Here is a 25,616-nt window from a genome sequence, read left to right on the forward strand (position 1 = left end):
CTCCTTTCGTTTGTCATTGTTGTTCTTGGTCAGGGTTCCTCCTCAGTTCTTCCATTTGGCTCGTATGTCACAGGATGAATAAACTGTTTACCTCAACCAGAGTGTGAGGCGCAGTCTTGGCTAATATGAAAGTGTTGTGTAGCAGGACACACTGAATTAGGAAAAGTAGTGGTTTAAGGAAAGGTGTACAGAGGCGCAGTGTAATGCATCCAGTATAGTGACACATAGCACAATACAGGTATCGACCACACTCATTAAATTGACTAAAAGAGATGGAAATGCTTCGCCAGGAAACTATTACTTTCATTGTTTGTAATTCTGGAATCAGTGTCGGTGGAGCCCTCCCAAAGTGGTGGGGAATTGACCCTAGTAATGGCATTCAGTCACCAATGGCACAGTGAGTGACAGCGTTCTTCTTAGAACTTGAGGGTCCATGGCGCTGTGTGCATGTGTGTGTGTTTCAGCCGTGGCCTCGGGGTCGCTTTCCAGTTTGTGGAAATGACTCCATTTTGAGGAGGCTCCATTGTGGCAGTGAGAATGGGATCGACACCTGACATCGTCAATCTCTTGTTATCTGGAACAATGACAGAGCTGTCACTTACAGTTCCATCCATCAACATTAGACAAACTCACGCCCCTGAAACTCTCATTAAAACCCATAAGTGGGATTTAATGAATGAGTAGTTGACATTTCTGCTATCTTACCAGAGATTCCCTCAGTTGTTTGCTTCGCCCCCATAAATGGGTCGCTACACTGTCAAAATACGTTTGCAAGTACAATTTGTGACCTAAGATTGCTTGTATGTTATATAGGGATTTGCTCAAACTTCTAGAAATCCTATTATTCTAGCTGTTTGAGATTTGTTGAGCTAGAGACAAAAATATTGCAAATGTAGTGGAGATATGTATTCATCACCAAACGTGCTATGTAGTTAGATAGCTAGACATTTGCTTTCTGTTCATATTCTTATTTTTTACTATTTCTTATTGTTCTTGCATTGTCGAGAAGGAACCTGCAAGTAAGCATTTCATTTGACGATGTATACCATGCGTATCCCGTACATATGACTAATAAAATGTGAAACTCATTGCTCTCTGGACTCTTTTCCCCACTCATACCACTTTGTATGATTTGGTTATTGTAGTGGCCTAATTGTACCACTAATTATGATGATTTGTGACTGTGAATCTGGAATGGGCATGAGTGGCGTTATGAAGAAGCTCTATGGAGGTAGCAGTCAGACAGTGAGAATACAGTTTGGCTGTGAGTGGGGTTAGCACCATGGCCGTCATGCCTCCATTGTCCTCATTTAAGGAGTTGCCACTCAGAGTGCACTCTGCACAAGGAGCTCATCTTAGAACAGTAACTCTCCTGTGCACAAAATTGTCTTTGTATGTAGGTTTTATGTGCCGTTGTCTGTGTTCAACTGAAATGTAGCATCTCTAAATCAAGGGTGTCGTTTTTTTCTGCCTCAGATGTTATAATTTGTTTGCGTCACTGTTGAATTTCTGCTGTTCCTTTTATCTTTTATTTTCTTGTCTTCTTGTCTTCTCTTTAGTCTTATCAAGTACGGTAGTTTGTCTGCCGCCGTCAAGGCCATCTAATAACATATGATCATTTCTGCAGCAGTCGGTTGCCTTGGCAACCACTCCAGTAGTCCACACTAATCGCCATGCAGAGCCCAAGAGGCAGAAAGGCTGGCTGGTACAGCAGCCAGGTCACCCGGGATACAAGTCAGTATTCAACGTCCATCCAGGTCTGAGGACGTCGGGAGATGACGTGGAAACCGGCCACTAGGGGCAACAGTGAGCGCTGTTACCTTCAAGTAGGTTTCGGTTTTGCATTCGAATCCAGCGATAGAAAGTTGTTTTTATATATTTTTGCTTTAAGCCTATCCCAAACCTTTGGAACCACTTCGAAATTTGACGTTTGAGAAACATGGATGAACGTCTAATTCTGACGTGAGACTGTGAGAGCTGGTAGGGTACAGATCTTCCCACCTACCACTAGTGATCGGTAATCGGTTATGGACTAGAGCTAGGTCACTATTCAGAGTTCTCTACAGCCCAGGTCATGGAGAGCCTGAAAGAGGAAAACACCAACCAACCTACTGCACACACACACACACACAGTCATGCAGTCTGTTCACCTATTGTGTTCTTTGAAATAGCACACGGTCAGTCTAACGAAGGCTAAACATTTTATAACTAACCCGAAGTGACACATTGGTGAACCCCTGACCCAGTCACAGTCACTAGAATGACACGGGGGTTGAGAGTGACAAGGCTGTTCTTATTATGTACAGGCCCAGATCAGCCATCCAGTCACCTTGGAGGTGACATTTCTCTAGCCCCAGTTGGAGCTCATCTTTTGGGTGATACCTCCTGTCACCATTGCACAGCACCTGGGGGACCGCAAGCCCTCAATTGCTCCATTCCCGCTCCTTCACTCCATCTCGCCGTGGGGTGACATATACAGTATAATTGGGGTGTGGAGTGGGAAGGAGGAGGGGATGCTTCTTTTGTATTGCGTGTGTATGGCTCATGGTAGCTAAGTTGAAACACAAATAGTTCTCTTTGGAAGTCACAGTGTGCTGTGAGTACACTAGATGCATAGGAGACAGATCTTAATAGTTGCTGCAATAGAATAAATCATTTTGTAATGTAAATGAAAATATGTCTTATTTTGTGTATCCAACATGAGGTGTACGTAAGGTGGCAGGTAGCCTAGCAGTTAAGAGTGTTGGGCCAGTAACCGAAAGGTCGCTGGTTCGAAAACCCTAGGTGAAAGATCTGTCGATGTGCTCTTGAGCAAGGCACTTAACCCGAATTGCTCTTGTAAGTCGCTCTGGATAAGTGCGTCTGCTAAATTACAAAAATGTGAATTAACAACTTGATGTGATATATCTGTTTTGGAGCAAAATATTGCAATAAAAGCAACATTTCCACAGAGATAAAACATGCTGAAAAATGTTGACGATATTACCATATTACTCCAATTAGTGCATGTAGGCAGTGATAAACGACTAAGCGCTCACGGTAGCTTTCCACATTGACTGAGCTTCTTTGAAGCTTATTTTCTTCTTCTTTCTTCTACGATCTCAAGTGTTTTGTTTACTCTAAAGTATGATCACTTTTTTCCAGTTCTTTTCTGTAAAAATGCATCCGTCGTGTGTTTGTTTGTGTGTGTGTATGTGTGCGTGCGTGTGTGCGTTTGTGCGTGTGACAGGGGGTTGGGTTAAAAAGCAAAACACACATTTCTGTGCACTGTAAGGGAATAAATGACAATCAAGTATTCGGAAATATTGACAAGCAAGCAAACACCCATACTTGAAAAATCTCACCACTTGGATGATTTCCGAGATTGATGTAATTGAATATGTTTGACGGAATTGCTGACTGCGTTTTGATAACTGAGGTACAGTGGGGGGAAAAAGTATTTAGTCAGCCACCAATTGTGCAAGTTCTCCCACTTAAAAAGATGAGAGAGGCCTGTAATTTTCATCATAGGTACACGTCAACTATGACAGACAAATTGAGATAAAAAATTCCAGAAAATCACATTGTAGGATTTTTAATGAATTTATTTGCAAATTATGGTGGAAAATAAGTATTTGGTCACCTACAAACAAGCAAGATTTCTGGCTCTCACAGACCTGTAACTTCTTCTTTAAGAGGCTCCTCTGTCCTCCACTCGTTATCTGTATTAATGGCACCTGTTTGAACTTGTTATCAGTATAAAAGACACCTGTCCACAACCTCAAACAGTCAAACTCCAAACTCCACTATGGCCAAGACCAAAGAGCTGTCAAAGGACACCAGAAACAAAATTGTAGACCTGCACCAGGCTGGGAAGACTGAATCTGCAATAGGTAAGCAGCTTGGTTTGAAGAAATCAACTGTGGGAGCAATTATTAGGAAATGGAAGACATACAAGACCACTGATAATCTCCCTCGATCTGGGGCTCCACGCAAGATCTCACCCCGTGGGGTCAAAATGATCACAAGAACGGTGAGCTAAAATCCCAGAACCACACGGGGGGACCTAGTGAATGACCTGCAGAGAGCTGGGACCAAAGTAACAAAGCCTACCATCAGTAACACACTACGCCGCCAGGGACTCAAATCCTGCAGTGCCAGAGGTGTCCCCCTGCTTAAGCCAGTACATGTCCAGGCCCGTCTGAAGTTTGCTAGAGTGCATTTGGATGATCCAGAAGAGGATTGGGAGAATGTCATATGGTCAGATGAAACTAAAATATAACTTTTTGGTAAAAACTCAACTCGTCGTGTTTGGATGACAAAGAATGCTGAGTTGCATCCAAAGAACACCATACCTATTGTGAAGCATGGGGGTGGAAACATCATGCTTTGGGGCTGTTTTTCTGCAAAGGGACCAGGACGACTGATCCGTGTAAAGGAAAGAATGAATGGGGCCATGTATCGTGAGATTTTGAGTGAAAACCTCCTTCCATCAGCAAGGGCATTGAAGATGAAATGTGGCTGGGTCTTTCAGCATGACAATGATCCCAAACACACCGCCCGGGCAACGAAGGAGTGGCTTCGTAAGAAGCATTTCAAGGTCCTGGAGTGGCCTAGCCAGTCTCCAGATCTCAACCCCATAGAAAATCTTTGGAGGGAGTTGAAAGTCCGTGTTGCCCATCAACAGCCCCAAAACATCACTGCTCTAGAGGAGATCTGCATGGAGGAATGGGCCAAAATACCAGCAACAGTGTGTGAAAACCTTGTGAAGACTTACAGAAAACGTTTGACCTGTGTCATTGCCAACAAAGGGTATATAACAAAGTATTGAGAAACCTTTGTTATTGACCAAATACTTATTTTCCACCATAATTTGCAAATAAATTCATTAAAAATCCTACAATGTGATTTTCTGGAGAAAAAAAATCTCATTTTGTCTGTCATAGTTGACGTGTACCTATGATGAAAATTACAGGCCTCTCTCATCTTTTTAAGTGGGAGAACTTGCACAATTGGTGGCTGACTAAATACTTTTTTTACCCACTGTATCTCCCTCATTCCATTCCATTAGATTGAGTGCATTTGATAACTGAGGTATCTCCCTCATTCCATTCCATTAGATTGAGTGCATTTGATAACTGAGGTATCTCCCTCATTCCATTCCATTAGATTGAGTGCATTTGATAACTGAGGTATCTCCCTCATTCCATTCCATTAGATTGAGTGCATTTGATAACTGAGGTATCTCCCTCATTCCATTCCATTAGATTGAGTGCAATCCCTCTTTCCATTGTTTTCCTTTTCATTGTCTTTGTCAGCAGCGTAACAACTACAGTATCAATCGTCGAGCTCAAATCTTAGACCGACTTTGAGGAATCATGATGACATTTCCTCCAATATGTTGTCTCTGTTTCTGATTGGACGTTTCACTCGCATGTAGTCCTCTTTTTTGATTCCATCTGAGCCATCTTTGAGTAATCTGTTATGTGGGGCTTATCTAAATAAGATCCCTTAGTCTCCCAACAGTAATCCCAAATCAGACCTTACAGTTCTATATGTGCCTATCTGAGGATTTATCTCTCAAACACTTTATTCCAACCATGTATTATCTGGCAAGCTGTCCATGTGTGCCTTCTAGTTCCAAAGGAGTCGAGAGGTTAAAATAATGTCTATAATAGAGAATGATATGTTATTGAAATAAGATGTTCTCCTCTGCCATCATTCATTTTCCAATTATGTAAACTACCATTTCAATACATTTGCATTTGAGATAGATTGGCAGCATTTTTTTACATGTTATACTTTGTAGAGGCAGAGTCAAAGATAAGCTTTGTCATTCAAGTCACTCGTGTGTCTGTGTCCGTGTGCGGGCTGTTCATTTTGTTTTCTGCGATACCGCAAGCCAGACCTCTGAAATATAGTTCCGTAAATTAACAGAAGCCTCCAATCAACCTTTGAGGGTTTTTATTGGATGTCATAATTAATTTGCTTTAGCTGGACAGCATAATGTCATTAGAGAAAAGTACCTATACTCTGCTACAAAACATATTCATATTTCTTATAATAACAGCTGTCAGTCTGTGGCACCATTATTTGTCCGATATTGCCCTCTAGTGTTGTAGGACCATTCAAACAACTGCAGAGAATCAGGGTGAATCTCATGTATTTTCTTGATTCCAAGTGTCCTCTCTTGCATTGGAGGAGAAGATTCAAGGTTTCCTCTCTGACCTTCTCCTCCAATGTCTTTTGAGAAGGAGGCGAGGAGAGAGGATGCGAGGAATCCAGGAAATAGAATTGAGATTCACCCCTCAGATCATCATACAATGTGAATGACATGAATCATACTCAGTGCTTGCCTTTGAATACAACAACCTTATTTTAGTCTAGCCAGAGTCATAAATATGGCATGGACTCTACAAGGAGTCGAAAGCGTTCCACAGAGATGCTGGCCCATGTTGATGCCAATGCTTCCCACAGTTGTGTCAAGTTGGCTGGATGTCCTGTGGGTGGTGACCTTTCTTGATACACACGGGAAACTGTTGAGCACGTGAAAAACCCAGCAGTGTTGCAGTTCTTGACACACTCAAACCGGTGCCTACTACCATACCCCATTCAAAGTTACTTAAATATTTTGTCTTGCCCATTCACCCTCTGCATGGCACACATGTCTCAATTGTCTCAAGGTTTAAAAATCCTTATTTAACCTGTCTCCTCCCATTCATCTACATTGATTGAAGTGGATTTAACAAGTGACATCAGTAAGGGATCATAGCTTCCACCTGGTCAGTCTATGTCATGGAAATGTTTTGTACTCTCAGTTTATATGGCTCTGGCTAGACTAAAATAAGGTTGTTGTATTCCTGGCACCACTCTTCCAGGGCCCTCACCACCTCCCTGTAGGCTGTTTCGTCGTTGTTGGTAATCAGGCCTACCACTGTTGTGTCGTCTGCAAACTTGATGATTGAGTTGGAGGCGTGCGTGGCCACGCAGTCATGGATGAACAGGTAGCACAGGAGGCTACTGAGCATGTACCGATGTGGGGCCCCTGTGTTGAGGATCAGCGTAGCGGATGTGTTGTTGCCTACCTTCACCATCTGGGGGTGGCCCGTCAGGAAGTCCAGGACCCAGTTGCACAGGGCGGGGTTCAGACCCAGGGCCCCAAGCTTAGTGATGAGCTTGGAGGGCACTATGGTGTTGAAGGCTGAGCAGTAGTCGATGAACAGCATTCTTACATAGGTATTCCTCTTGTCCAGATGGAATAGGGCAGTGTGCAGTGCGATGGCACCATTGGTGGACCTGTTGTATGCAAATTGTAGTGGATCTAGGGTGTCGGGTAAGGTAGAGGTGATATGATCCTTAACTAGCCTCTCAAAGCACTTAATGATGACAGAAGTGAATGCTACGGGGCGACAGTCATTTAGTTCAGTTACCTTTGCTTTCTAGGGTACAGGAACAATGGTGGACATCTTGAAGCAAGTGGGAAAACAGACTGGGAAAGGGAGAGATTGAATATGTCCGTTAACACTCCAGCCAGCTGGTCTGCACATGCTCTGAGTTACTGTGCGATTTAACATTAGAATGGGCAAAACAAGTGACCTAAGAAACTTTGAGCGTGGTATGATTGTCGGTGCCAGGTGTGCCGGGTACAGTATCTCAGAAATGTCCAGCCTCCTGGGCTTTTAATGCACGACAGTGTCTAGGGTTTACCGAGAATGGTGCGACTAACAAAAAACATCCAGTCAGCGGCAGTCCTGTGGGCGAAAACAGCTCATTGATGAGAGAGGTCGAAGGAGAATATGAAGAATTGAGCAAGCTAACAGGTGGGCCACAAACAGACAAATAACAGGGCAGTAGAACAGTGTTGTGCAGAACGGCATCTCGGAAACGCACAACTCGTAGGTCCTTGTCATTGATGGGCTATTGCAGCAGACGACCACACCAGGTTCCACTCCGATCAGCTAAAAACAAGAAGAAGCGGGCACTCAATCACCAACACTGGACAATTGAGGAGTGGAAAAACATTGCCTGGTCTGATGAATCCCAGTTCCTGTTGCGTCATGCTGATGGTAGAGTCAGGATTTGGCGTAAGCAGCATGAGTCAATGGCCCCATCCTGCCTGGTGTCAACGGTACAGGCTGGTGGTGGTGGTGTAATGGTGTAGGAAATGTTTTCCTGGCACACGTTAGGTCCCTTAATACCAATTGAGCAGCGTTTGAATGTCACACCTTGTAGAGTCCATGTCCCGAAGAATTCAGGCTGTTCTGGAGGCAAAGGGGGGTCCGACCCAGTACTAGATGGGTGTACCTAATAAATATGGCTCTGAGTCTAAGCTACTTACTCATAAGGGGAAATAGATCATAACCTACAACCTGAAGAAAATATGATGCGGGTCCTGTTCCTGTATACACCTGCAGACAATAACATAGTACTCAATTTGTTTGTGTGTGTATCTGTGTGCGCGCGTCCGTCTGTCCATGCATGCATGTGCGCTTGTGTGTGCGTCTATCCGTGTGTGTGTGTCAGGATCCTGGAGCTGCAACAGAACGGGGACATGGACATCCTGAAGCTGAAGTGGTGGCCCCGGGACAGCCCGTGTGACCTGTACTCGGCGGTGCACACCAAACACCGCGGCAGCGCCCTGGACATCCACAGTTTCGCCGGCGTGTTCTGCGTGCTGGCGGCCGGTGTGGTGCTCTCCTGTCTCATCGCCATGGTGGAGACCTGGTGGACAAGGAGGAAGGGCTCACGAGTCCCCTCCAAAGAGGTGAGGAGCTGGGGGAGGCCAGGGTGGTTGTGGGGGTCTGTGTCTGGGGGTCTTGTAACACTTGACTTGAACGCTCTGTTTTCCGGCTGTATGTCATGGCTGTCATGTCTACTGTACATGGTGTCAGTGTCATGATGTAACAGATGTTTGTACGTAGTCAGGAGAGTTGTCGTTGACCTGTCAGTCAAGTGGTCTGTCCCTTGCTGTGGTGTCAAAGCTGTCCCTGGCCAGCTGGTTAGGACGGACAATAAACAAACATTTGGCATTTGAGAAGATGAACACAGTGAAACTCCGGCACACTCCAGGGTTTTCTCTCTATGCCACTGGAACTACGTAAGGCATGGGAACAAACCTCTTTTCAGAAGATACTGTATGATCAACTTAACTGACATCTGTTGCTGTGATTGCACATGACATAGAATGCGTCCCAAATGGCACCCTATTCCCTATGGAGTCCACTACTTTTGACAAGGACAACCAGGGTCCATATGACTCTGGTCAAAAGAAGTGCACTATATAAGGAATAGGGTGCCATTTGGGACACACACATACTGTAGAATTTGAGGGGGTTTGGGTGAAATGTCACCAGTTTCAAGTGTATTTGTAAAATTAATAAAAGGAAAGGGGCCGGAAGCTCACACAAGCTACACTGACTAGAATGGTCATGGTTTCAGGGGTTAGACCACCATGAGCATCATCAATTGCAGCAACAGTTAGTCACTCAAAAGACAAAAGGTGTTTGGAAAGTGTCTATCTAAATATTTCCTTGAAAGTCTGATTCCTCAAAGATAAAGTATTTTTATGCCACATATTTACGGTAATATAAAGACAGCCTATGGGATTGCTCCAGCATGGTCTAACCCAGACAGAGACAGGGACAGACTGGGACCAGAAATCGGCGCAGGAATTCCTAACAAACTGGCTAATTCTCTTCATCGAGGCCCACAAACCGGCATATTTTTTTCCCCTCAAGGCCCTCAAATAAGGACCATTCAGCGCAAAATCCCAATTTAGACAGGCCCACTAGGCTAAAAATGGACCAGTCCATCTGGCATTTGTGTCTCTGTCCAGTCCGTTTCTGGACAGAGACATAAATGCAGACTCTTGTGTTAACTACACCATAGAGTCACAGAGAAGAGGGCGCACCAGCTTGAAACCGAAACGTATCCAATGTTAAAGGGCTGTAGTGAATTTTGATCTCCCCTGTACATCTGACTGCTCACACAAGGTACAGCCATGCATAGCACAATAATTGCTCTTTCCTATCTCTCTTTCTGTCATATCTCTTCTTCCACTAATCCCCCTAATGAGCAGGTAGGCATAGCCAAGGTGTTTTTATCACTTCCAAACCTAAGCAAAGTCGTTATGGAAATGATTGGCCCTGAGTCTCGAGGACTGTGAAATCCTACTCAGCAAAGCTGATATGAAATGCAAATGTACTAACGAGCAGAGAGTAATGCAATTATGGAAAATAAATATTGTCATACCCTGTTTAGTGTTCATAAGTCCTGTATAAATTAGAATCACAAATTAAATCAAGCCATGCATGGAGTTAATTTAGGATAATTGTTTTGAAAATGCATTTTGTAATAAAGTAAAGTAAATCTTAGAATGAGGGTCAGTTTACCGCTAAAAGAATAGTTTTACTCCATTAACATTATACTTTCTTAAATTTCGCATTTAATTTCCCAAGTTGCAGAGATCCCTCTCAACCCACCTATCAAGTCACAACCAACATGCACACACCCTCATCTATAACCCCTCTGCCATGCTCTCCTCTCCTCCCCTTCCCACCTCTCCTATCCCCTCCTATCCTGTCCTCTCAGCTGGTGTCTGTATGTTGTGTTCCGACTGGGTCACGACATCATAGCCACGCCACAGGAAGCCGGGTGCTCAACAGAATGCCTGTTTCATCTCTTCACCTCAACAATAATGAAAGCTTTTGATCAAGGCAGCGAGGCCTGTGTCGTCTCAAGTCTGTTCCCCATCATAGCACCCCACCCCAGCTTTCTATCCCCCTCTACCCACTACCCATGACCCCCTGCACTCACAGCAGCTTTCATGTGTCAGGTTAACTAGTGAGCCTGTCTGGCCAGTGGTCATAGACAAAGAAGCCCAGTAGCCCCCTGCCATCTTTATTACCCTTCAATACAGGGACCCTGACTGACCAGCGTGTTGGTGCCTGGGGTTCAAGGTCTTTGTAATGGACAGCATTGAGAAATCAATGTGATTAGCCCATCACTTAATTTAGCACTCAAATAGTCCTATCAGAATTGACCTTTACTTTGGTTAGGTACTGCTTGGATATTAGTTGCATTGTTCAAAAAACTGTATTTGCATGGCATGGATTTTAAAGAGAGAGTTTAGTAAACAGCTGGAAGGTAGTAGTGATCTGTTGCGAGCCCTCACCCTCTTTGAATATTGAACTGATTTGGCTAATTCACATGAAACTGGATTGGAGTGCTGCATTATAAACGTTGGACTTTATACCATTTACGGAATCCAAGGGTTGTAGTGGTAGCCTAAAGATGCCATGGTGAAGGCAGTGGTGTCTTAGCCATGTTGTTTAGTTGAGCCCTACACTTCACCCTGCCCATGGCCCACAGCGACGCTGGTGACCGTGGTTACGGACCGTGGTTACGGTCGGCGGGATGGTGGTGGTGAGGTCACATCCTGCTGGGCCCAGTGCAGTGTGTCAGAGTGACCCAGTGTGTCTGCAGTCAAGAGGATATCACTAGGAGCCATCAGCTTCCTCAATATACTGCACTACTGCCCTTTCTCATTAGGAATGGCCCTTCCCTCCGGTCCTCAATATAGGTATCATCCCAAATGGCACCCTATTTCCTTTATAGTGCACTACTTTCGACCAGGGCTTGAAACCATTAGTCTCTGGTCAAAGGTAGTGCACTATGTCTGGAATAATGTGCCAATTGGAATGGACCCATAGTATAAATGCTCCTTAGCTCTCTCACACACAGACAGACATACAACAAGCTTACAGCGTGCATACAAGCATACGCACACCAACAAACACAGAGGAATGTCACAGCTGCTATCAGTAATATGATATCAATTGCATTAGGCTTGTCGCAATTGAATTAAAATGCTCCAATCCTTTTCAAGATATCAAATTGAACTGAGTCAAATGTCTACCTTGTCCCGTTTGTTGTCCGTTTTGCATAACGCCTCGATGATTTCCAATACTTCCATTCTCCTTTTCCTTCATCAGTTGCAATAAACAAAATGGTCACCTAAAGATTCAACAATAATAATAATCATAATCATGTATTACTACTCTATGGGAATAAACACACACACACACACACACGGTCCACAAACACACAGCTCCCACTGAGCTCCAACCCAAAACCACGTTAGCTGCCTGGGGACGAGCTGTTTGTATCTCAGTTGTCCTCCTGGAGCATGAATGCTGCATACTGGACATCCATGTTCAGGCCTCTGCTTCTATGTGATCACTGTCAGTGTTTCTGTGTTGCGTCTCTGTGTTGTGTTTTGTTGCGTTGTGTGATGTGTTGTGTAATGATTAACACTGTGATGAGGCCTCCATGTGATGACTAGAGTTCAGTAGAGTTTGTCCTCTACTACTGGTCACGCACACACTCCAGTGAGGCTTTACTAAACTCTACCCTCCAAGCAGATATAGGATTTGGGTATTGGGGGTCTCTTAAATGAAAGCATTTCAATCCTTCAATGTTGCAGGATTCATTTCCAACACAAACAGATTGCCAGATGCATTTTGACATATCTAGCAAATACGTTAGTTCATGTTAGTGTTGGGATAGGTCCCTTGCTCAAAGGCACAACAGGGTGGCAGGTAGCTTAGTGGTTAAGAGCGTGGTACCAGTAACCGAAAGGTCGCTGGTTCTAATCCCTGAGCCGACTAGGTGAAAAATCTGTCGATGTGCCCTTGAGCAAGGCACTTAACCCTAATTGCTCCTGTAAGTCGCTCTGGATAAGAGCGTCTGCTAAATGACCTATATTTTTTTAATTTTTTTTAAATAGGCTACACACAGTATGGCCCACTCTGGCTTTTAACCAGTTTAGTTAAGTTTATTAGGCTCCATATTAGCTGTTACTCATTCAGCAGCTACTCTTCCCAGGGTCCACACAAAACGTAAAATACATGACACAGTACAGGGCAGTTATAGAATAACACAAAGGAAATTCTACATTCAAACCTTATCCTCTGTCCACCAATGCATCTCCTTTGCTGCTATATTGTACGCCTGTGCTTCTGTGGCTATATACATGTACCACAGATGTTGATGTTACTTGGAGTCGTTTGGGTGGTGGGTGGTGGATCTGTCTGGCTATATACAGTGTGTGATGAAAGGAAGGGAGGGTGGGACACTACACACAATGGACGGCCACTTTGTTCACAATGTTGAGCACAAAATGTTTGATCATGTCTGATTTACTGTCCCTGCTGGCTGAAAGCTCTCATTCCCTTTTGGTTTTGTTTTGTAGATAAGTACACTGTGTTGAGGGTAAAGCGGGCGAGGGAGAGCAATACAAAAAGCCATTTTTCAACTTTCCAGGTATATCTTCGAAGGCTCCTCCTCGGACGTAAAAAACCTCCACAGAGTGTGTGTGTGTGTGTATGGGCTGACTGTGCTGTCTTTTCTACTCACCCCCGCCTCTCCTCCGACAAAATCCCTCCTTCATCCTCCCATTTGCCTGCTCTCATCCTTTCTCTGTCCGTCTGTCCGTCTGTCGCTGTCTTTCTGTCCTTGCACAAACCCCCACAAACACACATACACAGACACAGGCCGATGGCACTTCCGCCAGGCAAGCTGAACCATGCCACCACCAACATGACACCCCCAACAACATCCCCCTCACCAGTCTCAGGACCGCCCCCTCCCCCCATTACCCCCAGTCACCCGCATGCTGTGACATCCCATGTGCCTTGATCGTCCAGCACACGTTCGAACCCAACGACGACCCCTCCCAACTCACCCATAAAATGAGAATGACCACTTTCGCTTCCTCTCCTCCCACCTCCAGGTTATACCTAAGACAGGACCTTTAAATAGGAGCGGATACTGTGAGATTCTTGTTAGAGCAATTTCGAACCATTCGGTTGTAGAATACAACCCAGAATGTCATATTTATTGCTTTATGCTGACAACAACAAAACTATCGCAATGATGACATTTCTAGTCACTGGCACTGCCTGCCAATATGTGAGCTATGATGCCTTTCCTCCACTAGAGGGCTTGCAGCATGCTCTCTCTGACCAAGCATAATACGGTTTTGTGTGCAGTCATGTAATGGTGCATGTTATGCTCTATAGAAATGCATGTTTGGCTAAGGTCTGCAGTATGGATCTGTACATTTCAATTCATATGAATGAAAGTGAGCCAATCAAACATGAAGGAATTCTCCCCAAAATGGAGGCCTACACATCTGATTGAAATAGAGGCCAATCTCTTAGAACACTTATTAACTCTGTCTTATATTTTGCTTTGTGTGTTAGCAAAGTGCTGCTACACAGAACCCTCTTCAGTTGATCCAACAGGCCGGTCCTCTCGTCGTACGGTAGTTACCCATAAGGTATCCTGGGTCTAGCAGTCAACTGACTGGCCCTCTGTCGCTCACTGTTCTCTCTCACCACCTCCTTCCTCTTTCCTTTACTTTCAACCTCCCCTCCTTCCTCAATCCCCCTCTCCCGGGTGTATGGCATGACCAGATCACCACAAACAGTACCCCCTCCTACCCCCTCCCCCTCTGAGATGGAGAGGGTAACCGGGGCAAGACCCCCCTCCACGTCACATGGTCAGTAGGCTCTATCTGTGACTCTGTGTCTGTTCCCCCCACCGGGGATGCCCTCTCCCAAAATGGAGCAAGCGCTATGTGTTCCTCCAACTCCATCCAACAGTACCCCACTCCCTGTACCCCCACAAGGGACACAATCATCTCGCATCTTTCCTCTCAGCACAAGCATGACACCCCTCTCTGAGTTTGAACATCACAAAGATGTGGACCAATCATTTTATGTGGATGTAGTAGTGCTATTTATATGTCTGTATCACACATTTTTTACAAATCTAGTTTTTGTTCAAGATGAACATATGGGAAAGATGGGTAAACCCCTTTCCCCTCTAACTGGATTCACAAAACAAATCATTAAATAAATGTAGCTACCTTGCACTTTAACTAGTGTGTAGATGTAAGCATCTGTGCACATTTAATGCCTACGCAACAATGAGTAATACAATATGTTGCAATCCTAGTCTGACCATTGGGTCGCATTTGTAATCTATTTTCTCACCGACTTGCTCCAAAATGAGCGGTCAGTAATTAATAAGAACATATTAATGCTTGATTGGTTGTTCGGCATGGCACGCTGAAATCTAATAGCACGTTGCCTTTAGCGGTGTGTGTTTGGATTCCAGAGGAGCTGCAACCCCCTGTAGACCCTGTAGATACAGTGAGGGAAAAAAGTATTTGATCCCCTGCTGATTTTGTATGTTTGCCCACTGACAAAGAAATTATCAGTCTATAATGTTAATGGTAGGTTTATTTGAACAGTGAGAGACAGAATAACAACAAAAAAATCCAGAAAAACGCATGTCAAAAATGTTATAAATTGATTTGCATTTTAATGAGGGAAATAAGTATTTGACCCCCTCTCAATCAGAAAGATTTCTGGCTCCCGGGTGTCTTTTATACAGGTAACGAGCTGAGATTAGGAGCATACTCTTAAAGGGAGTGCTCCTAATCTCAGCTTGTTACCTGTATAAAAGACACCTGTCCACAGAAGCAATCAATCAATCAGATTCCAAACTCTCCACCATGGCCAAGACCAAAGAGCTCTCCAAGGATGTCAGGGACAAGATTGTAGACCTACACAAGGCTGGAATGGGCTACAAGACCATTGCCAAGCAGCTTGGTGAGAAGGTGACAACAGTTGGTGCGATTATTCGCAAATGGAAGAAACACAAAATAACTGTCAATCTACCTCGGCCTGGGGCTCCATGCAAGATCTCACCTTGTGGAGTTGCAATGATCATGAGAACGGTGAGGAATCAGCCCAGAACTACACGGGAGGATCTTGTCAATGATCTCAAGGCAGCTGGGACCATAGTCACCAAGAAAACAATTGGTAACACATTACGCCGTGAAGGACTGAAATCCTGCAGCGCCCGCAAGGTCCCCCTGCTCTAGAAAGCACATATACAGGCCCGTCTGAAGTTTGCCAATGAACATCTGAATGATTCAGAGGAGAACTGGGTGAAAGTGTTGTGGTCAGATGAGACCAAAATCGAGCTCTTTGGCATCAACTCAACTCGCCGTGTTTGGAGGAGGAGGAATGCTGCCTATGACCCCAAGAACACCATCCCCACCGTCAAACATGGAGGTGGAAACATTATGCTTTGGGGGTGTCTTTCTGCTAAGGGGCAACTTCACCGCATCAAAGGGACAACTTCACCGCATCAAAGGGATGATGGACGGGACCATGTACCGTCAAATCTTGGGTGAGAACATCCTTCCCTCAGCCAGGGCATTGAAAATGGGTCGTGGATGGGTATTCCAGCATGACAATGACCCAAAACACACGGCCAAGGCAACAAAGGAGTGACTCAAGAAGAGGCACATTAAGGTCCTGGAGTGGCCTAGCCAGTCTCCAGACCTTAATCCCATAGAAAATATGTGGAGGGAGCTGAAGGTTTGAGTTGCCAAACGTCAGGCTCGAAACCTTAATGACTTGGAGAAGATCTGCAAAGAGGAGTGGGACAAAATCCCTCCTGAGATGTGTGCAAACCTGGTGGCCAACTACAAGAAACGTCTGACCTCTGTGATTGCCAACAAGGGTTTTGCCACCAAGTACTAAGTCATGTTTTGCAGAGGGGTCAAATACTTATTTCCCTCATTAAAATGCAAATCAATTTATAACATTTTTGACCTGCGTTTTTCTGGATTTTTTTTGTTGTTATTCTGTCTCTCACTGTTCAAATAAACCTACCATGAAAATGATAGACTGATCATGTCTTTGTCAGTGGGCAAACGTACAAAATCAGCAGGGGATCAAATCCTTTTTTCCCTCACTGTCTGTTTGTGTGTTCTCCTTACCGCAGCTCAGACTGTGCCTCTCTGTCCCTACCTACCTCTCCTTACCTTACTCTACCTTTCCCTTTCGGCCCATCACTTCAATCCCATCTCACTCTCACTTCATCTCTCTGTCACTCCATCTTTGTCTATTTCCCTCTGCATACATTCCTCTCCATTGATCTCTTCTCCTCCTCGCTCATCAATCCTCGTTTCCTCCTTCTCTCCTCTCCTCTGACTTTTTTTCCCTGATCTTCCTCAATGGACGTCCTCACTACTCCTCGATCTACAACCATACCCATCCTCCACTTTTCTTTGGCCATGCACTCACCCTCTTCTATCACCTCACCGTTCGTTCACTCCGCTCTGTCCTCGCCTTTCTTCTTTCCTACTTTTCTCCTTTAACAACCTTCACTCCTTTTCCTCTCCCTCCTCCTCCCCATCCTCTTTTACCCTCACTCTCCTTTGACCCTGTCCTCCGCCACGTCTCTCTCTCTCCCCTCGCCCCCTTCCCCGCACACCCTGTACCCCCCTGCAGGATGATAAGGAGATCGACCTGGAGCACCTTCACCACCGGGTTAACAGCCTGTGCACAGAGGACGACAGCCCCCACAAGCAGTTCTCCACCTCCTCCATTGACCTGACGCCCCTGGACATGGACTCTATGCCAGCCAACCGGCAGGCCCTGGAGCAGATCAGCGACTTCCGCAACACGCACATCACCACCACCACCTTCATCCCTGAGCAGATCCAGACCCTCAGCCGCAACCTGTCCGCCAAGGCCCAACAGGGCTTCGCCTTCGGTCCCGTGCAGGACCACCGGACTGGGGGGCCCTTCAGGCAGAGAGCCCCCAACGGAGGCTTCTTCCGCAGCCCCATCAAGACTATGTCCTCCATACCCTACCAGCCCACTCCCCAGCCCAACTTCGGCTACGGCAACGACCCCGATCGGGGTACATCCATATGAGGCGAGGAGGAGTAGGCCACAGCGAGAGAGAGATGAAATTATACACACTTAAAAAGATCTATGTACATAGGAATCTTTTGCAGTTCTGATTTTTTGGGGGGCTTTGCTTTTGTTTGGTGGGGGGGGTTGTCTTGCTGAAACCTGGTGGTGAGAGGAGTTTGGGGACTTGAATATTTGCTTTATTGTCGTCGTTCTCATGGTTGTCTAGGGATCTTTTGGGTGTGACAGGGCTCTGTTTTGTCTTTTTCATTTCATGGCATTTGAGGACTGCCTTTCTGAAGCTTTTGGACACAACAAGGAGGGTATGTATTTGTTTTTTTTACAACAGAAAACACTTGTCTGTTCTTGAGATCCACAAATCGGCAACAACCCAATGTTCATTTGAAGGATGTTCTTGTCTTTGCCTTTCACCATATGGGACTCCATCCCACTCAGTTCTCTGGTGTTGCTCATCAATGCCTGTACTCCAAATCTGAAATCTGCCCCAAAATGAGTGTCCATTGGCTCAGCTACCCTGCAGACTGAGACCTCACCGTCTGAGCTCTGGACACGCTTCGCCATTTTTGTGCACATAAGGCTCTATCAATTCCACTGCACCGTACCAGTGCCCACAGACCTGTATTTGATTGTATGTAGTATGAATATTTCTTCTCAACTGTACTGTGCTGTCTATTTCAAGGTGAGAGCCTCAGCCTCTAAACAAACACTTGAGAGACGCATAGAGGGGACAAAAAGGAACTGAAAATAACAGAGATAAAAGACAACAGAAAAAGGACTTTAAAAAGCAGCTAAGGCTATTGTATGTATTTTATTGAATTTGTCTTCAAAATCAATTTTTATGCGTGGAATGTGTTCGGTCAAAAAGTCACAACAACAACAAAAAATGTTCAGAGCTGTCTAATTGTTTTTCTCTGCCAATTTTGAAAACCGCTAAATGACTACTATAGTCTTACTCTGGTTTGCATCATTAATCATATTCAAGTTGTTGTTTTTTTTACCTTATTTGTTGTTCTGCCAGGGCTCAGTCAGAAAAAAAGTAACATTTTATTCTCCAGTCCACTAACTGACTGTTGTGTACCTGTAAGGGCAAACAGTTGAGCTCAGAGTGAGGAGAACCCCTTTCAGATAACATCCTCAGTATAAGCCTTATCAGTACAGGCTGGCTTCACCTTGCCAGTCTCCTGCTTCAATAGGATTTCTTGCCATTGGAACTGTAGAGCTGATGGCAGTCATTTTGAAAGATCGTTCTTCATTTCTTAAATGTTAAGGGTACTGTTTATCTAACTTTTTTAAAGTGCCAATTGTTTAAATGAGGCCATTAAGGTGCAGTTTGGGGGGAGGGGGTCAAAATATATATATTTTGTGAAGAGAAAAGAGGAACCAAACCTTTTCACTAACACTGTATTAATATTTAATAATGTTTGTTGTTTAGAATGAGCTTTCAGTTTGTTATCTTAAGAATAAACCGCAAATGTTGTGTGTAGAGAACAGAAGCAGTGTTTGATGCAAGCGTTCTAGATGTTATTTTCTTAACCTGCAGTATGACTGTCGAATGACAATAGGACACAGACAATGTTTAAAGACGTTTTATTTACTATTAATGACAGAGACATTATGAAATATGTATATTTTACATGTTGATGCTATTTTTGTTTAATAAAATAATATATCATATGAGCATTGAGTTAGCAGTCACCCTATACATTTGGTTTCCCTCAGATCCAGCCCACACATAAGCTTTCTCATGTCATCTTGGGTTAATTTTGGTTTGCTGGTCAATAACAGAGGAGGCAAGTTCTTAAAAAGAAGCATGCACAACTTGCTATGCCCGTAACATGTTTTATTTCATACATAGAACATACAGGATTACTTGATAATTTTCAACTGATTATAATGTGCAGTATTTAATATAGGACAATTTTGTTGTATGTGTATTCAAACGGAACAAACTGAGGCCTCTGTTACAAGTGGCAAAGCTTTCTGTGTATAATTTGTCTAATAAACTTGTTTTCTACAGTGGTATGGTTTTTGTAGTCTTTGCTGTGACTGCGTAGGCCTGCGTAGGAAATTCAAGGGAACCAGTCTGTTTGTGCCATCATGCCACCACTTGTCATGTTTGGCGTGACAACGAGTGATAAAGTGTAGGCAAGAGCACAAACATATCTGGGACCAGGTTTGCTGGTTTATGTGTAAAGGAAGTGCTTTTGTTACCTCAGAATAAGTTATTATGTGCCTTTTATGAAACTTTGGGAATATTGAAATGGTGTCTGAAACGCCATCCAATCGTTTTTGTTGTGGGGTATTGCAAAAGTCATTTTTGTCTGATCTTCACAATATGGTGAAGAATCTATTCGAGGAGATGTCAGCATTTGAAATTAGTGGTGTTATGATAGGCTACCTATTACTCAAGCAATTGTGTTGTTTCATTTTTAAGCATGAAGTGGCGCTGTTTCACTGGAAACCATTTGTTAGACAATGTTGCGCTATCTGATCTGAAGAGAGAGAAAGAGAGCCTTTTGAATTGAATTGAGAGAGGGAGAGCGAGAGTACGTGCATGTTTGCACAGCACTCTATGTATGATAAAGCCTTTTTTAAACAAAATGGAATATGAAAATAAAACATGAAGGATATTTTTCAAGGTCTGCACTTGCCATTGCCTAAAGTTGTGCCTAAAAACAAAAGGCACCTAATCATCGAAATTCTGGCAGTTCCATGAAGGCCTTAAAATTCCAAAGTAAATAAATACCAATGGTCCACAAATACATTATTATTATTAGGCTATTATTATTATGATTATTTGTGTTATCGTTATTATTATTATTGTTATTAGTAGTAATAGTAGTAGTAATGTTATTATTATCAGCCTATTTCTGCATCCCTCCAGTGCACCTCGTTTCCCCGGAGACAGGAATGGGGTGAGCAGCATGCAGACTCCATCACGCTGGAAGCCCCCACTGGGACACATTTTGAGCCCATTTTCCAAAGAGTCCCCCAAGCGTGTCGAATGGAACATAGAGTCGCCATTGTGCATGCGACACTTTAATAATCGACAGCTACAATATCCAACCTGTTGTTTGCTTTAGGAGCCATTCCAGGCTCACTGGACGGCCGCTTGTAGGTGGAGAGACGGACCTAGGCGCCAGTCCCCAAGCCTCGACGCTTTATGAATACATGAATAAAAAGTGAAAAGATTCATGTAATTTAATCTTAGAAATTGTGGGATTTTGTCCGCTGTCCTGCATGGACGGGCTGGTCTCGCATGTTTGATATTGCTAAACTTTCAGTAGGCTATAGTCTTTTATAGGCTACAATTGTTTCAGTTTTCGCTTAGGCCTATCTCATACAGCCTTTCGAATAAGATAATATCTGAAGACATTACAAAAGCCTACGCTATTTTCTTTTTAACTGAGTGTTCAGAAAGTGCCATTGTGGCTGGTTTACGTATAGGCTATCTGCTTACCTTTTCGGCTGTTCATTTATTTGATACTAGTTTCTAGCCTATAATATTTTCTCATATTCTTAGAGATACCCATCTGATTTGTATACTTCATTCGTTTAGATATGTAATGTTCTTATCCTTCTATGATCTTTACTGTTCAGTGGAAGTATAGGGAATGGGTATGTCTAAAATGAGGGTGTGTGTGTGCGTGTGTGTGTGTGTGTGTGTGTGTGGGCTGCGAGTGTCACTGTCGGAGCACTGTTCCACGCACACACTACTTCCTCCTCGCTTGCCACTGCTTCTGACAGTAAAAGCGCTGTCGAGCCCCCTGCTCATCTTTCCGATCCCTGTGAAGCTCTTTTACCAACAGGGCGTTCCGTAAACCGGATCAAAAGGTTTTGAACCTGTACAAAAGAAAATGAAACTCGAGATGGCCTTAACATTCATAGAATGGAGGAGCGGATCGGTGAATTGACAATGAGCACGAACCCCAGGAGCCGAGTTCTTTGGTCAAACTGTTTTCAGTTCCTAGAACCAGGATGGAATATTCTTTGCTTAGTTGGCGCCCTTTTCGTGGATTAAATTAATTTGCGAATTTCTATGAGTCTGGAAATGTTACCTTAAATTCACCCATAGACAGATTTTTGGACATGGGAGCTGCAGTGCGTTGAAGTATTCACAGCCCTTGACTTTTTCCACATTTTGTTGTGTTACAGCCTGAATTTAAAATGGATTAAATTAAGATTTTTTTTGTCACTGGCCAACACACAATACCCCATAATGTCAAAGTGGAATTAGGTTTTTCGAAATGTTCACAAATTAATTACAAATGAAAAGCTGAAATGTCTTGAGTCAATAAATATTCAACCACTTTGTTATGGCAAGCCTAAATAAGTTCAGAAGTAAAAATGTGCTTAACAAGTCACATAATAAGTTGCATGGACTCACTCTGTGTGCAATAATAGTGTTTTACATGATTTTTTTAATGACTACCTAATCTCTGTACCCCACACATACAATTATCTGTAAAATCCCACAGTCTAGCAGTGAATTTCAACACAGATTCAACCACAAAGACCAGGGAGGTTTTCCAATGCTTCGCAAGGAAAGGCATCTACTGGTAGATGGGTAAAAATCTAAAAGTAGACCTTGAATATCCCTTTGAGCATGATGAAGTTATTAATTACACTTTAGATGGTGTATCAATACAACCAGTCACTACAAAGATACAGGCGTCCTTACTAACTCAGTTGACAGAGAGGAAGCAAAACGTTCAGGGATTTCACAGTGAGGCCAATGGTGACTTTAAAACAGTTACAGAGTTGAATGGCTGTGATAGGATAAAACTGAGGATGGATCAACAACACTGTAGTTACTCCACAATACTAACCTAATTGACAGAGTGAAAAGAAGGAAGCCTGTACAGAAAAAAAAGATTCCAAAACATTCATCATCCTGTTTGCAACAAGGCACTAAAGACATACTGCTAAAAAAGCAATTAACTTTTTGTCCTGAATACAAAGTGTTATGTTTGGGGCAAGTCCAATAAAACACATACTGAGTACCACTCTCCATATTTTCAAGCATAGTGATGGCTGCATCATGTTATGGGTATGCTTCTAATCATTAAGGACTGGGGAGTTTTTCAGGATAAAAAAAAGAAACGGAATGGAGCCAAGCACAGGCAAAATCTTAGATGAAAACCTGGTTCAGTCTGCTTTCCACCAGACACTGGGAGATGAACTCATCTTTCAGCAGGACAATAACTTAAAGCACAAGGCCAAATCTACACTGGAGTTGCTTACCAAGAAGACAGTGAATGTTCCTGAGTGGCCGAGTTACAGTTTTGACTTAAATCTGCATGAAAATCTATGGCAACTTTGGCAAGACATGAAAATGGTTGTCTAGCAATGGTCAACAACCAATTTGACAGAGCTTTAAGAATTTTTCTAAGAATAATGGGAAAATATTGCATAATCCAAGTGTGCAAAGCTCTTAGAGACTTCCGCAGAACGTCTCAAAGCTATAATCACTGCCAAAGGTGATTCTAACATGTATTGACTCAGGGGTGTGAATACTTATGTAAATTAGATATTTATGTGTTTCATGTTTCATGTTTTCACTCTATCATTATGGGCTGTTGTGTGTAGATGGGTGAGAGAATGTAATCAATTTTGAATTCAGGCTGTAACACAACAAAATGTGGAATAAGTCAAGGGGTATGAATACTTTCTGAAGGCACTGTATATGGAAAATATTGTCAGCATTTCAACAGTTTTGCCTTAGACCTATTTTTATTTAATTGTTGAATAACTTATAACCGGGACAAAATGTAGGCTAGGCCCTATAGCCACAAGGAACTTGATGATGATGATGATGATGATGGTGATGATTATGACATGGCTTTATGATCATCCATGTTCGTTTGACAAATTCAGGCTTTAGTGACACTATTCTGGATATTAGTCCTATGTATTCTCTTATAAGAGGTGCATACAACTGGGCACAGACCTCAGTTAAACATCTAGTTTTTATTTACATTTGGTTGAGTTGTGAACTAACGTGAATTCAACGTGAAATCAACAAAAAATGTCACCATGTCATTGGATTTAGGTTAAACGTTGGGTGAAAAAATACGAAATGACCTTAAGTTGATGACTTTTTGCAAATCTAATTAGTTTTTCACGTTGATTCAACTGTCATCACATCGATTTTTTGGGTTGAAATGAAGTGGAAACGACGTTGATTCAACCAGTTTTTCCCCAGTGGGATAGGCCTACATTGCCACTTTAGAAAGGACTGTCTCTAGTCTTGGAGATGTTTTTCACGAGCCAAAGAAGACACTGACATGCCTGCAGTATTGGGCAGGTGCATGGACATCCTCAAACAGTCCACGAGCTGAAGCTCGAGCTGTCCACACTCCTAACCATATAGCTCTATCCCTGCGTGTGCCCTGAGGGACGACCCTTTGTGCGGTTAAACAGTCTTTAAACCGAGGCATTATCATAAACAGTCTGGGCATAATAACCTCTCTCGGGTTTTCCGAGACTTCTCATTGGTCGCCAACACGCGCCTGCACCAAGTGCTCTTATTGGTCAAAGCGCCACGCGACCAGCTGAGAAAGGGGGCTCCCAGGCGCGTGCCGCTTTTTAAAGCGATGCCGCGCCTTCAGACACTAGAGAAGGAGCCCTGCACGCGACACAGTGCGAGCACAGTGTGCAAAATAAACGTTTTTGACATCATTTTATATTTTGCTAAGTTTTTTCGTCCTCCAAGCCACCTGATTTATAGCTTTTTGAAATGGATGTTATCAGTGTTGAGGAATGGAGCAAAGGCACGAAGGAGATGTGCGAGGTGCAGCACTCGAAAATAGAGAGGGGGGAGCAGATCGAGTATCCATCAAGCCTGGCACTCATGGACAGCAGTGACCCACGCGCCTGGCTGGCTCCCGTGCAGCCTGGCACCTGTGCGGCACACGCCGACTACCTGCTGCACTCGCCCAGCTCCAGCGTGGAAGGCGGGTCCCCTACATCCGGCCACAGCCCAAACTTTAGAAAGAGTTCCAATAGTCCGCTCAAAGTGCGGGAGTTGTGTCGGCTAAAGGGGTCGGTGAGCGCCGAGGAGGGCAGACAGAGAGCTCCATCCAAACCCGGTAACGGGGTGCAGAAGGTGCGGCGCCAGGCAGCCAATGCGCGGGAAAGGAGACGGATGCATGGCTTGAACCATGCCTTTGACAAGCTGCGCAGTGTCATCCCTGCTTTCGACAATGACAAAAAGCTTTCCAAATACGACACGCTGCAGATGGCCCAGATCTACATCAACGCGCTGGCGGACCTGCTCCAGGGTCCAGGTGAGGACTCGCCAAAGTGTGACCTGTTGTCGGCCACGGAGAGTCCCAGGGGATCCTCCGCCTCCACCTGCCAAAGGGGCGCAGGCACTGGGCTACCGGTCCAGCTTAACGGGATCCCATTCCCCTTCGAAGACGGCTCGTTCTCTGCTTTGCTGGAGCAAGAGATGCGGTCTCCCTCCGGGACACCCAGTTCCAGCTCCGAGAGCAGAAAGGACTCCCCCCAGTCGAACCGCAGTGACGGAGAGTTCTCCCCGCACTCCCATTTCAGTGACTCGGATGAGATGCAGATGGAGCTCCTGAGCGAAGACGAGCTCTCTGAACTCAAACTTTCCAGCCATCACTAATTTTTAAACTTCACCCGGGACTTTCAAATCGTGTCAATCATATCTTCTGGCATAGGCCTACATTTTATAGGATAATAGATTGCTTTCCAAAATCATTTTGTTTGGTTTGAGAGTTATATTTGATCAACTGTTAGATAAAGATGATTTTATGTCAGATAATTCGGTTCTGCCAATTGAATTTACCGTCTCATCGGGACCAG

At 44.1% G+C, this 25,616-nt stretch overlaps 2 protein-coding genes across 2 annotated transcripts in view; both read left to right on the forward strand.

The window, feature by feature from the left end:
* The window catches only part of LOC311144768 (glutamate receptor ionotropic, delta-2-like), a gene marked incomplete at both ends in the record, with an annotated part of 582,161 nt that extends 564,378 nt beyond the window's left edge, over positions 1-17,783 (forward strand). Inside the window, 2 exons of the mRNA XM_084180872.1 lie at positions 8,503-8,743; positions 17,355-17,783. Coding sequence (XP_084036998.1) covers positions 8,503-8,743; positions 17,355-17,783 — 670 coding nt within the window. The remainder of the gene's footprint in view (positions 1-8,502; positions 8,744-17,354) is intronic.
* Positions 17,784-24,522: 6,739 nt separating this feature from the next.
* On the forward strand, positions 24,523-25,416 carry LOC311144495 (transcription factor ATOH1-like; the record flags this gene model as incomplete). The annotated part of the gene is made up of 1 exon (XM_084180520.1): positions 24,523-25,416. One exon carries the CDS (start codon positions 24,523-24,525, stop codon positions 25,414-25,416), a length of 894 nt encoding a protein of 297 aa, XP_084036646.1.
* Between the last annotated feature and the right edge of the window lie 200 nt (positions 25,417-25,616).

Source organism: Coregonus lavaretus (genome assembly GCF_964263955.1).
Source record: "Coregonus lavaretus genome assembly, chromosome: 17".
Lineage (NCBI taxonomy): Eukaryota > Metazoa > Chordata > Actinopteri > Salmoniformes > Salmonidae > Coregonus > Coregonus lavaretus.